The sequence below is a fragment of the Aethina tumida genome, chromosome 5 (assembly GCF_024364675.1).
Source record: "Aethina tumida isolate Nest 87 chromosome 5, icAetTumi1.1, whole genome shotgun sequence".
NCBI lineage: Eukaryota > Metazoa > Arthropoda > Insecta > Coleoptera > Nitidulidae > Aethina > Aethina tumida.
Window position 1 is genome coordinate 20,863,249 of NC_065439.1, and position 22,890 is coordinate 20,886,138.

The 22,890-nt window shown below is 27.6% G+C and overlaps 1 protein-coding gene across 4 annotated transcripts in view; it reads left to right on the forward strand.

Moving 5' to 3' along the window:
* The window catches only part of LOC109600819 (lysosomal membrane ascorbate-dependent ferrireductase CYB561A3), a 50,612-nt gene that overhangs the window by 19,763 nt on the left and 7,959 nt on the right, over positions 1–22,890 (forward strand). The window contains exon 1 of one of the 4 annotated variants that reach the window (XM_020017009.2): positions 7,748–8,061. The exons of the other annotated variants lie outside the window; for them this stretch is intronic. Coding sequence (XP_019872568.1) covers positions 8,039–8,061 — 23 coding nt within the window. The 5' untranslated portion in view covers positions 7,748–8,038. Of the gene's footprint in view, positions 1–7,747; positions 8,062–22,890 lie in introns of those variants that run through there. 4 annotated transcript variants of the gene reach the window in all.

Here is a 22,890-nt window from a genome sequence, read left to right on the forward strand (position 1 = left end):
GATTAAAAATTGGATTGTGGATCTTCGAGGGTTTCGATTTCGCTAATTAGGTGTCTAATGCAGTTGTAATCTTCCTTCCTGACTTCGTTGTGAAATTGTATATAAGGCAATTTTGCTGGGAACAAATTAATGATTCAAGGAAAATAATAAATTAAATGGATAATGATTACTAAATTTAATTAGAAGGTTCAAATTTAAATAATACCTTATTAATTATATGACTAACTAGGTCAATTGGGGTTGTATGTAGATTAAAGTTTTAATTATCTAAATAAATATTTAAATTTTTTGCACTTTAATATAACAATTATATATGAAATTAAATTTTATATTTATTTATACAAAGAATTGCGAAGTTAATTAAAGTAGAAAATAAAACATTTTAGAAATTGTTTAAGAAATTTAATTGTACCATAAAATTAAAAATATTTAACGACGAAGAAAAAAATTGAGTATTTGAATTTATTTCAAATTTAAATTAATTGATTAATATTTAACATTTAAATAAAATGAAGTATTTAATTAAGTGATTTATTTAAATTTAAAATAAAAAGGCAAAGTTTTTATTATTTATAAATTATATATATTATATATTGACAAATATGAAAATATATGAAATATAATATGTTATAATAGTAATGTTATAATAGTAAATAATATTGGATTGTGTGAATATAGATAATTAAAAATATTTATTATATTATTTATATTATTTTAGAAAATAAAACATTTATGAGTTTAAAATTATTTAAAGAATTGAAAATATTTGACGATATTCGAAGTAGAAAACTTAGCTATTATATTATAAAATATATTAAATACTAAAATTATCTTGAGGATTCTGAAAATAAGACATTAAAAGTAAAAAATAAAACATTTAAGGGTTTGAAATTGTTTAGAAAATTTAATGGTTCCTTAAAAATTAAAAATAATTGAAGATCTTCGAAGTAGAAAACCATAAAATTAAAAATATTTAATGGCGAAGAAAAAAAATTGAGAATTTGAATATATTTCAAATTTAAATTAATTGATTAATATTTAAAATTTAAATAAAATAAAATATTTAATTAATTATTATATTATATATATTATTATATTATAAAATATTTTAAATACTTAATATTATCCGAAGGATTATGAAAATAGGTCATTAAAACTAAAAGAATATATATTTGTAGAGTTTGAAATTACTTAAAAATATTATGAGTCTCAAAAAATTGAAAATATTTGAGGATCTTCGAAGTAGAAAACTTAGTTATTATATTATAAATTATGTTAAATACTAAAATTATCCTGAGGATTCTGCAAAATTAATCATTAAATCTAAAAAATAAAACATTTAATGGTTTGAAATCGTTTAAAAAATTTAATGATCCCCAAAAAATTAAAAATATTTGAGTATCTTCGAAGTAGAAAATTTAGTTATATTATAAAATATATTAAATACTAAAATTATCCAAAGGATTCTGAAAACAGGTCATTAAAAATAAAAAATATATCATATAAAGATTTGAAATCGTTTAAAAATTTAATGGTCCCCAAAAAATTAAAAATATTTGAGGATTTTCGAAGTAGAAAACTTAATTATTATATTATAAAATATATTCAAAGGATTTTGAAAATAAGTCATTAAAAGTAACAAATAATATATTTAAGGGTTTGAAATAGTTTAAAACATTTAATGGTACACAAAAAATTAAAAAGATTTGAAAATCTTCTAGTAATTCAAAAAATACACATTTTTTTGTTTGTTCATAAATTGTAAACAATGTATAATGTATTGCAATCTAATATTAATCAATGATGTTAAAAACACAAAACGAAAGGCTCATTAGCTTAACGAACCTAATGATGTATATTCAGAACACACTTTTCTAATTTTAGTAACAAATAAAACCATAAATATTAACAATGTCAAAAAGCGATAGATTTACAAAATAGATTGTGATTAAGCGTCTTACTTAAATAATTTAGGCGTTAACCCAGATCTAAATAAAGCACGCGAACAATTATTTCCACCTACAACTCTTTTATTTTTAATCTATTGATTTATCTTCATCGGAACGAGGGAAATATTTCAATAATTCAATTTTCCATATTCATTAAATAATATCAGTTAATGAGGTGTGACGTTTTAATGACGTTCTGGAAACCGTGCATCGAAAACCCATCAATTTTACACACCTTCTTCAGAAACGGAAAGTAATCTCATTATGCATGATAATAAATTGTTTTTATTGTTTTCACGTACACGCAATCGAATAAATCGCAGAAAAAACAACAACAACGAATAATTGAACCGTTACGAAAATTCAATTGCGCACCCCACGCACCGTAAGGCCGGGGTGCCATCCACTATTTTAATTTAATGCCTCTTTGATATGCACTAAGTTAATTCTCGCGTGTTGCATCTGTTTAATTATCGTTTAGGAAGCGTCGCAAGCCGAAATTGCACCCTTGTGTACTGATAGAACCCTTGTTATCACGGTCTAATTATAATGTCATGCATCAAAAAGGAGAAACGCTGGTTCCAGTAATTTTCCCTCTAATGACACACCTTTGTATGTGTGTCACCATAGATACTCATATTTTCTGTTTATACAAAAAAAGCATCATGAGGAGGATAGAGTGAACACATGTTAGTTTTGTTTTGAAGCTTGACTCGGTGGTATTTATAGTGGTTGCGTGATTAGGCTTGTGTGAAATGAGATTTTTTAAGTAAGTAAATTGTTGTGTTTGTTTACAGATTAGTGACTTAATTATAACAAGTATTTTACATGTTTAGGATTCAAAACTATGCGTGATATAACTATAAACTCATATTCAAAAGTTAGGAACAATCAATTTTTAGAAATTTTGGAAAATGTTAGATATTTTAGCTATAAATTTTATATTTAATGTGAACTATTATCATAATATTACTATATTTTTAAACAATAAAATATTACATATATTTTTCTGAATTGAGCTGAACATAAATATAGCAACTTTAATTTTGGAAGGGATTTTTAATCATTAAGTTTGTGTTATTTAATTTAACATTAACATTTTTCATTATATCCTTTTTGTTTTATAATTTTGGCCCATCTTCCTGGCATAGACTCAACCATATTCCGAATATATGACAAGTGTATATTCCTTCAAGTTTCTGGATGTGTTTATTTAAATTTGTTAAATTTTTATGTCGAATTTATATTTATAAACTTAACTCCCTATATTTTCTATAGAGTTTATGTCTGGTGATTGAAAGGGTTAATACAAAACATCGTTGCTTTGGTGTTTTAAAAAATCCATTACAATTTTGGATTTGTGTTTGGGATCATTTTCATGTTGAAACCTATTTAGTAAGAGCATCATTTCTTCAATATATGGAAGCAATTTATTGTTTTATATATCACTGTACATAAATCAGTCTAAGGGAGCCTATGCCAGAAGAATTGAAGCATCCCTTTAGCATAATTGGACCACCACCAAGTTTGACTGTGGGTATGACAAACGTTTTGTGTAGTTTTGTCTCTGAGGGAAGTTTAACATAAATTGAGCCATCATTTTTTTTTTATGAATTAAATTTAATCCTTTCACTAAAAACTACTAGTCTCCACAGATCTGTGGTCCAGTGAATGCTATCTTAAGCAAGACAAAAATTGTACTTTCACATTTTTAGTAGAAATCAAGATTTTTCTTTCCCATCCACTAACCATCTTCTCACACACATCGTTTTTTGACATTTGAAGTCGAATCGAAATTAGACAAATTTTTTCATATCTACTACACATAATTATAGCAATTTATTGTTTTATATAATGTATTTTAATAATATGTGACACAATCACCAGAAAATAAGTTGTGAAATTAAGTCAATGTAATGTAATTGGTAACATCAACGAAGTTTATTAAACTTCAGTCGTGATACAAATCTCATTTCAAATTGCGGTAGTCTAACTAACGCAACCCAGTCAACACAAAAGTGTGCTGTTGGTTGTGTGATTCAGTGCGAGAATGAATGCCAGAGATACGGACAAAAGTACTCGCTCGATGCCTTCTTGAGCGTCATTGTGCTTTTATTAAACGTCAACTGTTAGATTGCCGCGATGTGAATGAGCAGTAAATGGTTGTTTATTACGGAATTCATTGTTAGGGGGGCTCGCGCTCACTTCCAAGTAACGTCATCAAATGATGATGGTGAATTAACACCCCTACACAAACCACCTCTAAATGTACTTAATGAGTTATGAGTGTATGGGGAAAGATATAATGGTATCATTTTACGTTTGATTTCATTGCGGTTGTGTTACCTACATGGTAAAGTTAGTCGCAGCCTCAAGAGTAATGCTCTCTTATAATTAGCATATAAAAGTATAACTGATTGTTCTTCCTCATTGCTATAATACTTCTATTAGTTACATCCTATCAGTCCCACGCTTTTTCACGCGATATGCAGCATTGTATTTGTACAGCATCTTTTATTAGTTGCTTTTGTAACAATCATTGGCTATTACATAACGGTCGGAAAGCGACAAAACTCAAGATACCGCAGGAAATCAGAAAAAATATTTAATGAATTAAACGGGGACGATTTTAATTTAAAATTGCGGCAACTTTTTTTTCTCAATTTCCTATAACATCGCGTTTAATTGGGACCAATAATTAATTAGTCGATTTTGGTGCATGTTCATCATTGGCGTTGGAAAACGCAATTAATTGTTTGTGTAACTATCGAGGAAAGCTAACAAAAGAAAAATTTTCTAAAGAAAGAACAAGTAGAGTATGAAGAAGATTGTTGACTTGATTGCGGAATTATTTGTAAAGAGGTGAAAATGTTACAAGAATAATTTGCGGTGTACAGTAAAAGTAAAACAATGTAAGTTTTAATCAGTTTCGTTTTACAGGATAAAAAACGAGTTTTTATTGTGGGTACATTTTAAAAATGAACTCGTTTAATAGTTAAACACTATTAATTAGCTGCGGATGTGTGAAATTATAAATAAAGAAAGTAAATTACTTCTAATATCTATATGAATAAGTTACATTATGAAAAATTCCAAATGGAACAGAAATAAAAAGGATATTTAGAATGTTGGAAAGAAAAAGATTTCTTTAAAAAACTTCCTTCATAATAAAAAGGAAATAGAAATAGATTTATTTTCAAGAAAAAAAAATAATGTTAAAAAAATCCAAAAAATATAAGATTACTTTTGAAGATAATTTAACAATAATAAAAAGTTGACTTTAAATGTTAAAGAAAAAGTGTTTGAAAAGTAATGATATATATCTTTTAAAGAACTTACTACAAACAATAACAAGATGATGAATACATATATTACAACAAGAAGCCCCGAAGATGCTAATGAGGTTTTGAATACTGGAGAAGTGAAGAAAAAATAGAGATTAGATTTAGTGGAATTTACGAAATAATAGGAGTAGAAAAGTTATTTATAATAAAGAAAATACTTCTCACATAGAAAACAAAATAGAAAATGTTACTATCCATATAAAATTACAATACAAATAAGCTAATTTAAAAAAATGTATTGACTTGTGAAATAGATGGAATATTAAAGAAAAAGATGCCTTTTAAAGAACTTACTACAGACAATAATAAGATGTTAAATCTAGAAACCATGAATAGACTAAGGTGGTTTTGATAACTGGAAAGTGAGGAAAAAGTACAGATTAGTGTTAAAAAATCACCAAATAATTGGAGTATATAAACTAAAAGCCACGAAGATGCTGAGGTGGCTTTGAATACTGCAAAGTAAAGAAAAAATAGAAATTAGAGTTAAAAGAAATTGCCAAATAAGTGGAGTAGATAAGTCAATTTACAATAAATGGAAATACTTCTTGGGTATATGGTAAATACAATAGAAAGTTTTAAAAATTCACTATCCAGAGAAGATTATAATATAAACAAGCTAATTATACAAATTTAAAAAAGGTATGTCGACTTTTGTGAAATAGAAAGAATATTAAAGAAAAAGAGTATGAAAAGTAATGGAAGATATCTTTTAAAGAACTTACTATAAACAATAATGAGATGATGAATACGTATGTTAAAACTAGAAACCACGAAGAGACTAAGGTGATTACTGGAAAGTGAAGATTAGTGTTAAAAAATCACCAAATAATTGGAGTATATAAACTAAAAGCCACGAAGATGCTGAGATGGCTTTGAATACTGGAAAGTAAAGAAAAAATAGAAATTAGAGTTAAAAGAAATTGACAAATAATTGGAGTAGATAAGTCAATTCACAATAAATGGAAATACTTCTTGGGTATATGGTAAATACAATAGAAAGTTTTAAAAATTCACTATTCAGAGAAGATTATAATATAAACAAGCTAATTATACAAATTTAAAAAAGGTATGTCGACTCTTACGAAATAGAGAGAATATTAAAGAAAAAGAGTATGAACAGTAATGGAAGATATCTTTTAAAGAACTTACTATGAACAATAATGAGATGATGAATACGTATGTTAAAACTAGAAACCACGAAGAGACTAAGATGATTACTGGAAAGTGAAGAAAAAGTATAGATTAGAGTCAAAAAATCTCCAAATAATTGAAGTAAATAAGCTAAAAGCCACGAAGGTGCTGAGGTAACTTTGAAAACTGGAAAGTAAAAAAAAATAGAGATTAGAGTTAGAAGAAATTACCAAATAACAGGAGTAGATAAATTAATTTACAATAAAAGAATACTTCTTACGTAGAAAATACAATAGAAAATGTCACTATCTATAGAAAATTAAAATACAAATAAGCTAATTTGTCAAATTAAAAAAAAATATGTTGACTTTTGTGAAGTAGATGAATACATATATTAAAGATAGAAGCCACGAATATACTGGAAGGTAAAGAATAAATAGAGAGTTAGAAGAAATTGTCAAATAACAGGAATAGATAAATTAATTTACAACAGAAGAAAATACTTTTCACATAGTACATAGAAGAAACTGAAGATATCTTTTAAATAAATGAATTAATACAATAATGTGGGTTTGAATATTAGAAAGAAATGAAAGAAGATATTACAGTTAAAGGTAATGGACATAAGATAATTATTAAACAAATTAATAAAATAATGTCAGTTACAAGAGAATTTAAGATATTCATTATTTAGAATAGTATATGTAAAACGTTGAACAAAATAAATGTTATGTGATTTTTACAAAATGTAATTCAGTTAATAATACAGATGACAAATTAATAAGATTGGTAATTGTGACATTAATAATATACTTTTTCCCCAACAAGATAGATAAGAAACATAAATATTGAGACAAAATAAAAATGACGTTGGCTTCAACCTGTCCGTAAGTTTGGCCAAAGTCAAGAAAAATAGAAAATAGAATTACAAACATTTTAAAAAATAAAAAATGTTTATTTCATCAATATTTAAGATATTCATAATCTAGAGAAGTCACATTTAAAACTGTTGTGAAATAAAAAAGCATGAAAGGAAAGAAATATAAGATGACTTTTACACAACGTAATTCATGCAACAGTAGAGAAGACAAATTAATAACATTGATAACAGCGACATGAAAAATGTACATCTTCCCAATAAGATGCAGATAAAAAACATAAATCTCGGAAGATATCAAAAATGCTGGAACTGCGTCGATCCCAAACTCCTCCAACCCATTCGTCGCATTCGGTCATTAGAGTCTAGCACGTTCGCCCGGTCCGAGGCCCTTTTTTAACACCAATTAATCAGTGGAATCGCCGCCCCCCGCGGTCCGAACCGGTTCGAAGAATCCAGTCGCACGCAAAATCACTAGGTGTCAGCAGCGGCCGTCGAGAAAGCGTCCCTACAGTGCCCGCACGACGCAGACACCGCTCTCGACTCCGACGAATCCGGCCCGGCCGAAGTAGGAGAGTGCCGTCGCGTCGCACCTCTCTCAGATCTTGCATTCGGACGGTACGCGGTACTCGGTGCGCGTGTGTTTTTGTTTTGCGCAGTCCACCTGTGGATCTCATCGTTTCTTCATTATTTGTGGTTTGTAAACGGAGTGTGGGATTGCCCGATCGAGAGCCATGGCCAAAAACAAGATGCACACGTGAGTTACCCACTTGATTCGTTCGAAGGTGGTTTGGGTTGATGAGGTGCTTTAAATTTTTAAATGCCCGCGTCTCGCCTCAAAAGTTCCAAACTGGTAATTTAGCAAATTATAAACGCCTTCAGGTTCGCGAATGGATTTTGTTTCGATGCTTCGACCCCATCATCCGAACAAAATCTGTTGTAGTCTTCTTGAAGGTCTGACCTTGAATTAGTACGCAGCATCTCTCGTGGTTGAGCAGCCTTTTAACGTGGAAATAACGCGCTTTAGTAGGCCAACGCCGACAAATCAGGCTTTAAGTCCATCTCCGACTTCATTGTGCTGTTCACGTTTGATTTATTGATAGAGGAAAACGTGCGACCTCTTGACTCTGCAAGATATTAACGATAACTCTCTTTGGATGGTTTCGCTTGCTTTTGTGGTGCGGAATTTTAAGATTCGACTAGGATGAAAGTAAGATTTGTACCTTGGAGTGGAATTCTAATGTGTTCCAATCGACTGATTTGCTGATGACTTGCATTGAATATTGGTACAAAGCTCGCTAATGAATTTCTAACTGTTTTCCAATAGACAAAGGAAATATTTGTGCAGCTTTTATACTGTCGGACATTTCAAGTCTTGAATCTATTCGTTAGTTTGTTTTTGCTGGGGTTCAAATGATGATGAGAAACAGAAGCAGTACTTCGGGATAAAAATTAATTTCTTTAGAAGTTGAATCGATTAGTTCTGTGATGACTTGCAAATGAATAACGGCTTAGAGTCAATGAAACTATTTGGATTGTTACATTCGAAAAGCATCATGTCAAATTATTCTTTGTTGGACCAACTCCAACCAAGTTTGGGAGTGATATACTGTTAAATACAACATCACACGTAAAATAACGTCTTAGGAAGAACTGTACTATGCTGTAAGAGCTCAATTAACAATAAAAGAAATAATCTTACATAAAAGATTAAAAATTTACTATCCAGAGAAGATTAAAATATAAATAAGCAAACTTTACAAATTGAAAAATATGTAAAAACTATTGTGAATTGGAGAAGTTTGAAAAGTAATAGAAGAAATGTAAAGAAGCTAACTCGTTACAAATTGAAAAAGAAGTTGTCTTTTGTGAAATAAAAAGAATATTAAAAATTAAGAGTGTGAAAAGTGATTGGAAGATATCTTTTAAATAACTTACTACAGACAATAATAAGATGATAAAAACATATGTTAAAGCAGGAAACCACGGAAAGACTAAGGTGACTTTGAATACTGGAAAGTGAAGAAAAAATAGAGATTAGAGTAAAAAGAAATTGCCAAATAATTGGAGTAGATAAGTCAATTTACAATAAATGGAAATATTTCTTAGGTATATAGTAAATACAATGGAAAGTTTTAAAAATTCACTATCCAGAGAAGATTAAAATATAAACAACCTAATTATACAAATTTAAAAAGTATGTCGACTCCTGTGAAATAGAAAGAATATTAAAAAAAGAGTGTGAAAAGTAATGGAAGATGTCTTTTAAATACTTACTACAGACAATAATAAGGTGATGATTTCATATGTTATAACTGGAAACTAGGAAGAGACTAAGCTGGTTTTGAATACTGAAAAATGATGAAAAAATAGAGAACTTACCAAATAATTGGGGTAGATATGTCAATTTACAATAAAAGAAAATACTTCTTACATAGAAAATATTAAAAATTATCCAGAGAAGATTAAAATATAAATAAGCTAACTTTAGAAATTAAAAAGGAATATCACTCTTGTGAAATAGAAATGATATTAAAAAAAAGTTTGAAAATTAATGAAAGATATCTTTTAAAGAACTATAAACAATAATAAAATAATAAAGGAAATTGCCAAATAATTGGAGTAGATAAGTCAATTTTCAATAAATGTAAATACTTCTTAGGTATATAGTAAATACAATAGAAAGTTTTAAAAATTCACTATCCAGAGAAGATTAAAATATAAACAAGCCAATTATACAAATTTAAAAGGTATGTCGACTCTTGTGAAATAGAAAGAATATTAAAGAAAAAGAGTATGAAAAGTAATGGAAGATGTCTTTTAAATACTTACTACAGACAATAATAAGGTGATGATTTCATATGTTATAACTGGAAACCAGGAAGAGATAAAGGTGGTTTTGAATACTGGAAAATGATGAAAAAATACAGAACTTACCAAATAATTGGAGTAGACATGTCAATTTACAATAAAAGAAAATACTTCTTACATAGAAAATATTAAAAATTCACTATCCAGAGAAGATTAAAATATAAATAAGCTAACTTTAGAAATTAAAAAGGAATATCAATCTTGTGAAATAGAAATGATATTAAAAAAAGTTTGAAAATTAATGAAAGATATCTTTTAAAGAACTATAAAGAATAATAAAATAATAGAAGAAAAATTAAAGTAAGAAATGGAAGATATTTTTTAAAAAATGTACTATGATTATGAATACATATATGTTAGAGCTAGAATCCACGAAGAGACTAAAGTGGCTTTGAATATTGAAAAGTGAAGAAAAAATAGATATTAGAGTTAAAAGAAATGTGGTGTATAAACCAATTTGCAGTAAGAAAATATTTCTTGTAAATGAATAACCGTTTTAATTCAATGAAACTTTTAGCCTGTCACATTCAAAAATATCAACTAAAATTAATATTTGTTGACCCAACTACAACAAGGTTTGGTGGTGGTGTACTCCACTCACAGAACAACGTCTCAGGAAGAACTGCACTTTGATGCTATGAAAACTCCAAGACCATTGTTCCCTCTAATTTCCTTTTCACTTGATCATTAATTTCGTACTCTTAAAATATCGTTAGAAAGCAGCGAACGGCGAGAAATTGAAATGGATTGTGAATGTGACAAAGAACTTACGTTGCAGTTGCATCCGTAGCATTAATAAGGCACGTAGAAAAAAACAACGGATTTCTAATGTTCCAGCATGTTAATCGCATTCAACAGATCGTTCCGTACGGACACGTGAACGGCGACGGGCGTGCATACGAAACGACGTTTATGAAGTTGCATCGGAATTTAGATGCGCCGATGGACGACAATGAGAAATTGATTTTGGGTTTCCATTTAAATGGTGAATTACGTGTGTGCCGGAGTTATTCCGGGCAGCTGCGCTCGTGGTCGGAGAACTAATTATTTATCCGCATTCGCCGCAATTTTGTCATATGTAATATTTATAAGAGCCATTAGGTTTACCTTGCCTCGGGCCGTAACAGGTCTTTTTTAAATTAGTTCCTGTAATGTTGCGTTGCCGCCGCTGAAATTACGTTCTTTTGATTTAGGTCAATTTGTGGAGAGAGAAAAAATTTATTCGGCTAATGGCGATGTTTAAAATTGTGAACGGGACAAATTATTGAATTAAAGTAGAATGCGGATTTTGTCGTGTGTGAGCTGTGGCTTCAAATTACGGCACGATAAATTTAGATTTTAATTATCAAATGACCTTAATTACTGACGACAATGCGCCAAAGTTTACGGGCTACCTTTTAAAAAGAGCGATAATGAAAAAAATGTTTATTTCGATGTAAAATTATTTATTTAAATATTGTGGTATTGCATATATTTTTGTTATTTTATATGGTACATACTTTTACAATAACTCTTTAAACACTAATTTACGTTAAAGCTAATAAATATAATTATTGTACAAACATTGGTTCCATAAATTTTCAAACGACCTTAATCATCAAACAATGGTTTAAAATATGGCTAATATGATAACGTTGAATGTTGAATTATTCATTTATGTATTGCAGAAAATACAATTAAAAACTGTAATTGGAAACTAGTTTAGATAATTCTACAGAAACGTTACGGTAAAACCGACATAATTGTTTATGTTAAATTATTATGAATTAATAATATTGAGTTAAATTAATAACAAACAAGTTGGTCGACGATTATGTGATAACCTTTTGGTTTAGCTGTATAGCTAGATAACAAGGTTAAAATTGGTCGCATTAGATGATTTTTAATAATTAATTATGGTAATAAGCTCTGCTGACTTAAATTTTTTATATGTATGCATATACAATTTTATGATTATAATTGATGAAAACTGTACTGTTATATTTTTTTCAGTAAATTTTTACATTTTTAAAATGGTTTTTATTTTTTACCACACAGATAAACGTATTTATAATTTATTATATTCTCACAAATAATTTATTTCTTATTTAAACTAATACTTTTTACTAGTTTAATCAAATTTTTGATTTTTTATTTTTGTAAATTTACTATAGATAATAATTCAGTGTAATATTTTAACATATTTTAATTCTATGTATATTTTGGTATACTTTTTTAGATAGATAAATTTAATAGAAAATAAATAAAAAAATATTAATATAATTAATTTATTGTTTTTTTATTTCTTTATAATGTATTCAATCTTGTATGTATTATTCCTTTTTTGTATACATACAGAAAAAAATATACGTTTCTTACACATTTTATACAAACATACAATTTTATGGAATAAGGTATAAACATGTTAATGTTTTTAAAGTTTACGTATGTTTTTATACATTTTTGCATACATCCTTGTAACATTTTGTAATTTAAAGGATGTTCTTAAATTCTATGTACATTTTATACTAATTTAAAGAAATATTGATTGATTTTTATTTATTAATTGGGGTAAAGTGTTTTAGTAAAGTAAATTTTATTTAATTATATATACAAACATATAAAATTCTATAGTATAATGGATAAACATGTTATGTTTTTATAAATTTTTGCATACAATTCTATGAATGTTACTCATTTTATACTAATTTAATGAAATATTGATTCAGTTTTATTTGTTAATTGTGGTAAAATGTTTTATTAATTTAAATTTTTTATAAGTATATATACAAACATATAGTATTTTATAATATAAAGGATGTTTGTATGTTTTGTATGTTTTATACACTTATGAAATTTTGTAATATTATGAATGATTATGTTTATCTTATATTCTATTATTATGTTTCTTACTTATTTTTTCTAAATTAATGAAACATTGATTTATTTTTATTTGTTAGTATATATAGAAACATATACAATTTTATAGTTTAATAGGTGTTAATGTTTTTAAAATTTTAGTATACATCATATGAAATTTTGTAATTTATTGGATGATTATGTTAATCTCTATTTTTTTCAAAATTATATTTTTAAATTTTATAGACATTTCTTAGACATTTTGTACGAATTTAATAAAACATTAATTAATTTTATTTGTTAATTGTGGTAATATATGTTATTAATTTAAATTTTTTGTATGTATACATACATCTACAGTGTATAAATTATAAATATATATATATATAAATAAAAAATAAAATTATGCGTAATAATTTAATGGAAAAATATGCAATTTAAATTCTTAAATAAAATAATGTAATGTTAATTTCTATATAAACACATAGAAATTAACATTACAAATATGGGCACAAATATATAAAAAGTCTATTTTTGTGCCTATTTTGATAATTTAGACAAATATTTAAGTAGGTATAATCTACACAAAAATGAGCAATAATTTTACATATTACATAAAGGTGACCTTAAATTCAGCAGCAGCAACATACCGATTAGTTTTTATAAAGTATGTAATAAATATTTCCTTAATTACAAGGATAAATCACGTTTATCAAATAAGTCACTGTTTTAGATCGTAATTGTTCAACGAACAAAACGAATTTTTTACTTCACTTCTTGAATTGATATGGACATTTCCTGCGTTAATTAAATATCACGTATTGTTAATAAACGTAACAGATCGATTAGGTAACGGAGGCAAATTGTTCGTTCATTAAGGACAACCTGTCTGTACGGTCCGCGTTAATTGTACCCAAGATTAATTGTTATACAATGTACGATCAACAAACATTATTTGCATATTCGCTAAACCAATTCCTGCTGCATGTTTCAAGGCCCCGACAATTTAATACACCTTACTCGTTCCACGAAAACCGAACGTGAAACGAAACAAAGTGTCTCTCGCACACAAACGTCCCGCAGGAATTTAACGTGTACGCGTACCAGTTAAGCATACGTGCGTTTTCAACAATTATGAATTTTTTCGCATATGCGAACGCATGTGTGGCGGAGACGCGTTTTTTTCGTTTCGTTTGCGACAGCGACAACGGTCTCAATTAAGCGAAATGAACCGCTACCGGCCTCATCGCGTCTATTTTTGGTCGATTTCATTCAATTAAACGCAGCGTCAAATGCCCGACGTTCCAGAGGGAGGTTCCGCCAGTTTTACATTAATTGTAATTAATGCGGGCGGTCCCGAATTTGTGTGCAGGCCGGGAACTAGTTTGGAAGAACTGTAAGCCGAACGGGACAAATTAACATAATAATAATAACAACAACGATAACCGTCTTACGACAAAAAGAAAACTGTACATGCACTGTTGCTCATTCACTTTGTTGCGTTTCGTTGTAAATCACACGAGGGGGATAATTAATATCGTGGTTGCGAAAACCAAGCCAAGTCCGCCGTAATTTTCCGACGTCTATGCATGTATGTGTGTGTGTGTGTGTCTGTGTATTATCCATTTCATTAGCATCGAAGCGAATATGACGGCGGTAAATAAAACGGAGAACAGGAAGTGCATGAAATATGTGAGGCTAATGCAACTGCTCATGAACGTGTTTATTAATTGGACGTGTTCTCTCAGTTCGGCGCCAGCGGTGTCCGTTTCGACTAATCTAACCACAAAGAAATGACTAATTCTTTTATTGTTTGAATAATTTTAAGAAAATTCTAATTTAAACTGGAGTTTGAAATTTAATAAATTATATATCATGTCATAATCATTTAATATATTTAAAACTATTATTTTATTCTATTTTAAAGAATTTTGTTTTTTTTTCTTTAATAATTATAAATAGTCGAACTGCTTATTATTAAACAACAAATTATTGTTTTAATAACAAAAATAATGTTGAATTTAAAAAAAGTGAAGTAAATAGCTTCGGTTTCCAAATATAAATTATAAAATGATCAAAATTCGATAATTACACAGATAATTATCAAATGTATCATTCGAATTTTTTCGAATGTTCAAAACTATTATTCAGTTTTTCATAATACGCCTTTCTTTTCAAATATTAATTTATACTAATGTTATAAAATTATCAATATATATATATATATATATATATATATATATATATATATATATATATATATATTGTTTATTTCAAATTATTATTTTGTTTTTTTTTAGATTTTGTAAAAAAGAGATAAACAAATTGAGAAATAAAAGAAGTTTTATTAAAAAACAATAAAATATATTATTGTATTTATTCAGAGATTTATCAAAAATTTGATATTTATTCTGATTTTTTTTCTAGATTTTGTTTATTTAATAAATTTGTAAAAAAATATATAAAATTTGAAAACAATAAATAACATTATTAATTCATGACATACTTAACAAAATGAATAATAATGTGATATAAATACTTATTTAAACTGTTATTTTGTTTATTTTATAGATCTTCTTAAAAATGATTAAAAAAATATTAATTTATTAAATAATTACAAAAATTATCAAAATATATTTATTCAGAGAATTATCAAAAATTAATAAATATTCGGATTATTTAATAAAATTGAAACTATTATTTTTTTTTATTATTTTGTAAAAAAAAATTAAAATAAAATATAATTAGAATCATTATAATGAGCTTCGTTATTTAAACAAAAAAATAAATATTAAATATAAATATTAAAAATAAATAACAGGCAACAAAATAAAATTATATACTAGAAAAGTAATTAAGAAAATTATACATTGCTAGGTCCTTCTTGAAATTTCAAATGTTAATTTAAATTAAGATTACAAAATTATCAAAATTTTATATTTATACTAAGAATGATTAAAAATTGATAATTATTCTGATTTTTTGTACATTTCAAACTAACTATTTTGTTAATTATGAAATAATTAAAAAAAATTGATAAATAAAAAATTCAAATATTTATTTAAACTTGTGTTATAAAATTATTAAAATTTTATATTTATCTAGAGAATTATCAAAATTTGATTACTTTTCCAATTTTTTGAATATTCAGACTATTATTTTGTTTATTTCATAAATTTTGTGTTGCTAAAATAGATATAAGTTTAAAAATAATTTGAATAATTCATACTGTGATACAAAATCTCATTAATCAAAAACAAAGTATTTTTAAAAAACAACAAATAATATTCAAGTTTTTGTATATTTTAAATTATTAGTTTGTGAAATAATTAAAAAAATAATAATACGTCTTTCTTAAGATTCCAAATGATAATTAAAACTAAGGTTAATAAATTATTAAAATATTATATTTTCTCAGAGAATTGTCAAAAATTCATAATTATTAGGATATTTTGTATATTACAATTGTTATTAAGTTTAATTTTTAAATTTTGTATAGTTAAGGTAAAAAATAATTTGAATAATTCTTATCATAACACAAATTATAATGAATATTAATGAAAAAACAAATAATTATTAAAAAAACAACAAAATAAAAATTATTAAGTTACAACATTGCTTTTTTCTTGAAATTTCAAAAATTAATTTAATCTAGGGTTACATGTTTATTAAAATTTTATATTTATCCATTTTATTTTATTGATTTTTTACAGTGAAAAATTAATGTAAAAGATAATTTGAATAATTCTACATAATGAAGAAAATGTATAATAATAAGAGATTTCAATTGTGAATTTAAACCAGGGTTTCAAAATTATCAAAATTTTGGTATCTAGAGAATTATTAAACATTGATAATTATTCGGAAATTTTATATATTTCAAACTATTATATTATTTGAGATTTTATATAATTAAATTAAGGCAAAAAGTAATTTTAATAATTCTTAATGTGATACAAATTATTATGAATTTCAGCAATAAAAAAATAAAACGTTATAAAAAACTAAATGTCTATTACTTATTTTTAGGTAAAACAGTAAATAGATATAAAGTGATATAAATATGTTTAAATTAAAAACTATCTCATGGGTTATCTTGAGAAGTTTCTGGACTGAAATGAATAACTGTATATATTTCTCGAGCTTATAAATGTTATTTTAATTATAGATCTCTAAAATTATCAAAATTTGATAATAATTCCAAACAAAATTTCTATTTTTTGTAGAGATTTTACATAGTAATGAAGATAAAAAATAATCCCTAAATTTTCTTTATTTGAAACAAATATTTCAGTATTGAATTTGAAATGTTTTATAAACCACAGCTTTTTATTTTTATGTTTAATTTATGTATTTTTTAAATAACAACGACTTTGATTTGATACTAATTTTGGAGGTTTTTGTATAAATTTTTATATTTTACACTTGATTCTTATTAAAACCATAATTATCATCGAAACCTGATTTAAACTAACTAGTTCAACAAAGTTTACAATTATTATAGATGAATCAAATACTTAAAACTGTATGAATGGAAATAAACCTTCTGTTTGTAATAATAAGTGTTTTTGTTTGTTTAACAATAACATCTTCTTTATCTTGTACAATATTTGATACTTGTGACTAAACATTCCATTACATTTATGATATTTATTTGTTTGACTTGACACAATTTTGTTTGTAAAAAATTGTTCTTACAACAAATAAACCCTTTCGAAAGTCAATAATAAAATAATAATATAAATTCGTAATTTTGTTTTACTTCAGCATCAAACTAATTTTTTTTTTTATTTTTCAGGTAAGTCAAACAGAATGTGCTCACGGCATTGAAATACATTAGCAGTAAGGTACACAAACTTAGGTAAGGCCGTGTAACTGTTTCAATTTTGAAGGCAAATATTTAACGAGCTTGTTATACTGAATTACGGTCTATTTTCCCTTTAATGTAACCATTGCAAACACATTTCGGTAGAAATGTTAGCGAGAACTGTAGTTTCCTCATTAATATTGTCGGCATTAAAATCAGGAAGGAGTAAATAAAAGAGATCGACGTTTATCTAAAAAACCTTTTATTAATGTCAGGTTTAATTAATTTTTAAACAGAGAATTGAGTTTTATTTTTTGACAAATAATTGATGGATACCGTTAGAACGAGCACTTATCTTTAATGTGTTAGAAAGTCCAATATATAGCAATAAAAGATCACGATTGTGCATAACAATGCAGCAATCGTATAAAAATAATAAACTTTTACTTATTTCCCCGGTCAGCTCTTGTTTAGAAAGGAGTGAACGAATTACCATAGTCTAGTTCCCATCTGCAAGCTCAGCAATCCGATAATTAAACGCCTCTGGTAAAGTAATCGAAACTTGTGGAAACAATGTGTTGCATCAGCACATTACACATTCGTAAATATTTCGGGGTGAATTAAAAAATAAAATTTAACCGGAAACGTCACTTAAGTGCAGAAAGTCTGATCTCATTAATGGCGATCATATAAATAATTGCTCTCGTACAGTATTTAATGGGGCAATTATAGAATTACTAATATGGCAAATGTTAGGCCGGTTGACATTTCAGCTGATTTTTAAAATAATGCACGAGAACGAGTTTGTGGCACAGAAAAGGAGACGCTTAACGATTTTATTGGATAATTATTTCATGTCGAATACCACGAATATCGACACAAAGAGAAGTGGAACGAAAAATCGTGCCTCCATCACAGATTAGATCACTTCCGTTTTTTATCATCCGCACGACACCTCGAATTTCTCCGCACTTCCGCGACCGTACGTCGCAAAGAACTCGTCGACCTTAAAAGCCTCGATGGCCATAACGTTTAGTTGCGGCGAAGAAACCACAAAGGAGCAACGTTAGGACACAGTTTTCTTCATGCCGCTTTGACCTACTCCAGAATCCGGCGAGAATGGAAGGGCAAATGTCAATTGGACTCATAACCGGCCAACGCGGGTCTCGTTTATCGTTTATGATTAAACCTGTTGCCATTCCTTTGTTGCTAACAATTTTACTGGGCGTTTGATAAAAAGTTTTATGAGAGAGGCAATAAAATCATTCATTTTATAAACAGGTTTATGTGTATTGTGATTATGAAAAATGTATTATTAAACATGTGTAATATTTAATCGGTTATAGCTAGATATTTGTTTAGAAAGACCTTGTAACACGATAATAGTATCCCATTTCGTTGTCTACCTTCCTCGCATAGTAATTTCCATTCGAACAAACAAACCGCACGTGAAAACATCAACATTACTTCTGCCAAAACCTCCAAACAAACACGAGCAGAAATTGAAACCTAGACGTAACCCTAGAACTGGAAACGTTGCCCCCGAAGACAATGATGCACTTTAAGCAGATCGAATTACAAAACTTCCTATGTTGTTGTGAAAGTAAAAGGACCGTGGTAGTTTATAGTTTGTTTTACATCGTGAACACGCGGTATCTGTTTAGACTGGCTGAACTTTCACACGATAATTTACCACTCATTTATTCATTTATCGCGAATTATTTATTTAACTTTGGTTGGCACAACCGCACAAATTGCACGGACATTTAACCAGTTGAAACAACAAATTGTTTAATGCAGTTCGAAGCATTTTTTTTATTGTTGCCATTTGGCAAGTTCAAGTGCGGAAATCGATCGGACGGACTGGACCAACAAGTGCGGGTCCATTCACACCGATTTTTGTTGGGGCCGTGCCAAAGTCAGCGATGCGGCCATTCATAAGACTAAATTTAGTTAAGTGTTTATTCTGCTTTCATCATTTTATTAAAAATTAAATAAATTTTCAAATTTACTTTCTACTCGTCAATTTATTATAGGTGGCCAATAATATATTAGAAGATTAAATTAGTTCCATATTTATACCATTTTCTAGTAACTTTTAATACTACAAACTTATAAGCAAAGTTTGTTTATAAACTTGTACAGATAACATATACTAAAAAAACCTAACCTAAAAATAAATATGTTGCTCGCACTGGCGAAACCCTTTATTTGATTAACAGAACATATATTCCAATAACTGGACAAAATGTAAATAAAATGCTCTAAATTATAAAAAAATAGTAGTGTTTAATCTATTATTTATTATTTCATAAAAAATAAAATAAACTCTCAAATTTACTTTATAATAGCTATTTTATGATTGTTAATTTCTTTTAATTGGAGGATAATTTACTTTATTATAATTATTTTATTATTATACTATAGTTTGTCAATTTTCTGGAAATTTTTGATTCTACCAACTTATAAACAAATTTTATTTACAAACATGTACAAGTTACATGTTAACCTAACCTAAAAATAAATATGTTGCCAGCACTGATGAAAAATTGGAATACCAATAAACTGATATTAATAAATTTGCTAATAAACTGTCCAATAATTTCGTGTATATAAACCAGTTATAATAATATTAATAATAACCATTTATTTGACAGAACATGCATTCAAAAAACTACCACCAGGTGAAGACTAAATTTAGTTAAGTGCTTATTCTACGTTTATTATTTTATAAAAAAAAAACAAATTCTCAAATATGCTTCATAATAGCTATTTTATACTAGTTAATTTATTGTTGCCAATATTTTCCTGTAAGATTGAATTAGTTCCATTTTTCGGCAACTTTCTTATTAGTTTGGATACTACCAACTTATAAACAAAGTTTGTTTACAAACATGAACATGTTGCATATACTAAAATAACCTAACCTAAAAATAAATATGTTGCCAGTACTGGTGAAGAATTGCTACATTTAATGCCAATAAACTGGACAATGAATTCGCCAATGAACTGTGCAATAAATTGGTGTATATAGAACAGCTATAATGATAACCATTTATTTGGCCAACAGAACATACATTTCAGTAATTCGATAAAACATAAAATATAAAAAAATAACTGTACATAAAACTAGTAGGTAAAAAACGAAGGAAATTATGAACACAATTCAAATAAATTGAAAAGTAATTACCTTAACAAACAAGTCAAGATCACAATTATTTATATCACAGAAAGAACAGATTTTATCAAAGTTTTTACACATTGTTGAAATATGTGAGTTTAATGCGTAGATTGACCTGACCTGGTTGGTATAAAACATAAGGTTGTCTATTTTTCTTGCAAAGAACTAAAAAATGAAACTGTTCTAATAAACTGGGACAATCTACCATGTTGTGTATTAAGAAAAATTAAATCCATTCTAATTTCCCTATGTTCCACAAAGAAGACCAAACTTTAATCCACAATACTTCTTATAGGGCCATTAGATCTAAAATTTGGGTAAGTTTCAATTCTACAAAGCTGAAATAAAGTAATTTCAAGTTATCATCAATAAGATTGTTAAAATCACGACAATTTCTCAAAATGAATCTAAAATAATATATCTGTTAAAAGTTAGCCATCAAACAGAAATATATACATGGGTAATGGGTTTTATCCTACGAGTGAAAGACGACTACTACACTAGATGCATTAATATGTAAATCATTTCTTGCCCACCCAGTCACATAGAATCACAATTTGCAATTGTAAATCAGAGACATTATTACAATTGAAGAATTGGTAAATCATTAATGAACAGAAGGAAAAGAAGGAGACTAAGATTGTGTCTTTGTGGCACCCCAGAGTAGCATCCTCTGGGATGTAGAAATTCGACTTGACTCAATTGTAGCTTACATACTGTTCTTCCTCACTAAAATACGAAAACAGTAATTGATTGGTATAATCGGTATATTTAAGGGAGAATTATAGGGTGGTTAATCCCGTTCTAACACTTTTCTGTATAAATAACGACGACTAATTAGTCATTGTTAAGTTAGTTAATGAATGCAGTTTAATGAATCCTTTGATTCGAAGATAGATAACATTTCCCTTGGTGATACAATGATGGTATTTCAAATATTTTGGAGAGAACCCATCTAGTATGAAAATTGTTTTGTAGATTTGGATGCTATCTGATTTTATTGACTTTAACACAGGGTAAATTCCATACTTTGGGAAAGTGACCAAAATCAAATTAAAGATGGTCTTCAAAAGTTCCAGCATAACAGACCAACAGTCTTTTAGTAACAATATTGCATCATGTTTAAATGTAGCTTTTTAGGTAGGCTTTTAACAGCTTTAATAATATTGTCATCAGTAATCTCTGGCAAATTGATGTGTGGTGAATGTAATAAAGCAGGCTTATCTAATTTTGACGTATTAGTTGTAAAACCACCTACAATATTCTGAGGGGAGTTAAGCCTTCAATTATTCCAATGTTTAGGTCTATTGGCCGGGGAAATGTATGAAACATAACCCAAAAAACTATTTAGTTCCTTGTCATCAAGGCCTCGACTCTATTTAAGAAATTTTAAGTTCTTTGGTCAAACTAGTCCTCCTAGAGGTCTTTCAAACGAATTTTAGGAAATACAAAAAGTAGTTTGATTGATCTTTGATATCATCAAATATTTGATAAACATCAAGACATTTATCGAAGACCTCTATGTTTTCTATATTCCACAACACAATTTAATTCAATAAAAAACCGTACGTCTCTCATGCGTGATGTTATGTTATTAATACACGCGGAGCAGAACTGCATTCTGAAAACTTTGAATAAATTTACATAATCAATGTCTTGCGCAACGCTGAAATTTAGTACACCTGTGGGACGTAGCAGTTATTCAACATATCGATATCCCGAATATTTACAACATGGTATAAAACCTCATTTAACAACGCATAGTTGAACGTTTTTTTAATGCAGGGCTTATTGTAGGCATATAAGAGCAAGAGAACAATGGGAATGATGCATGAATGTGCCTTTATCACGGCGAATTGTCTTTTTATTCGGTGGGAGAAGCTTTTCCG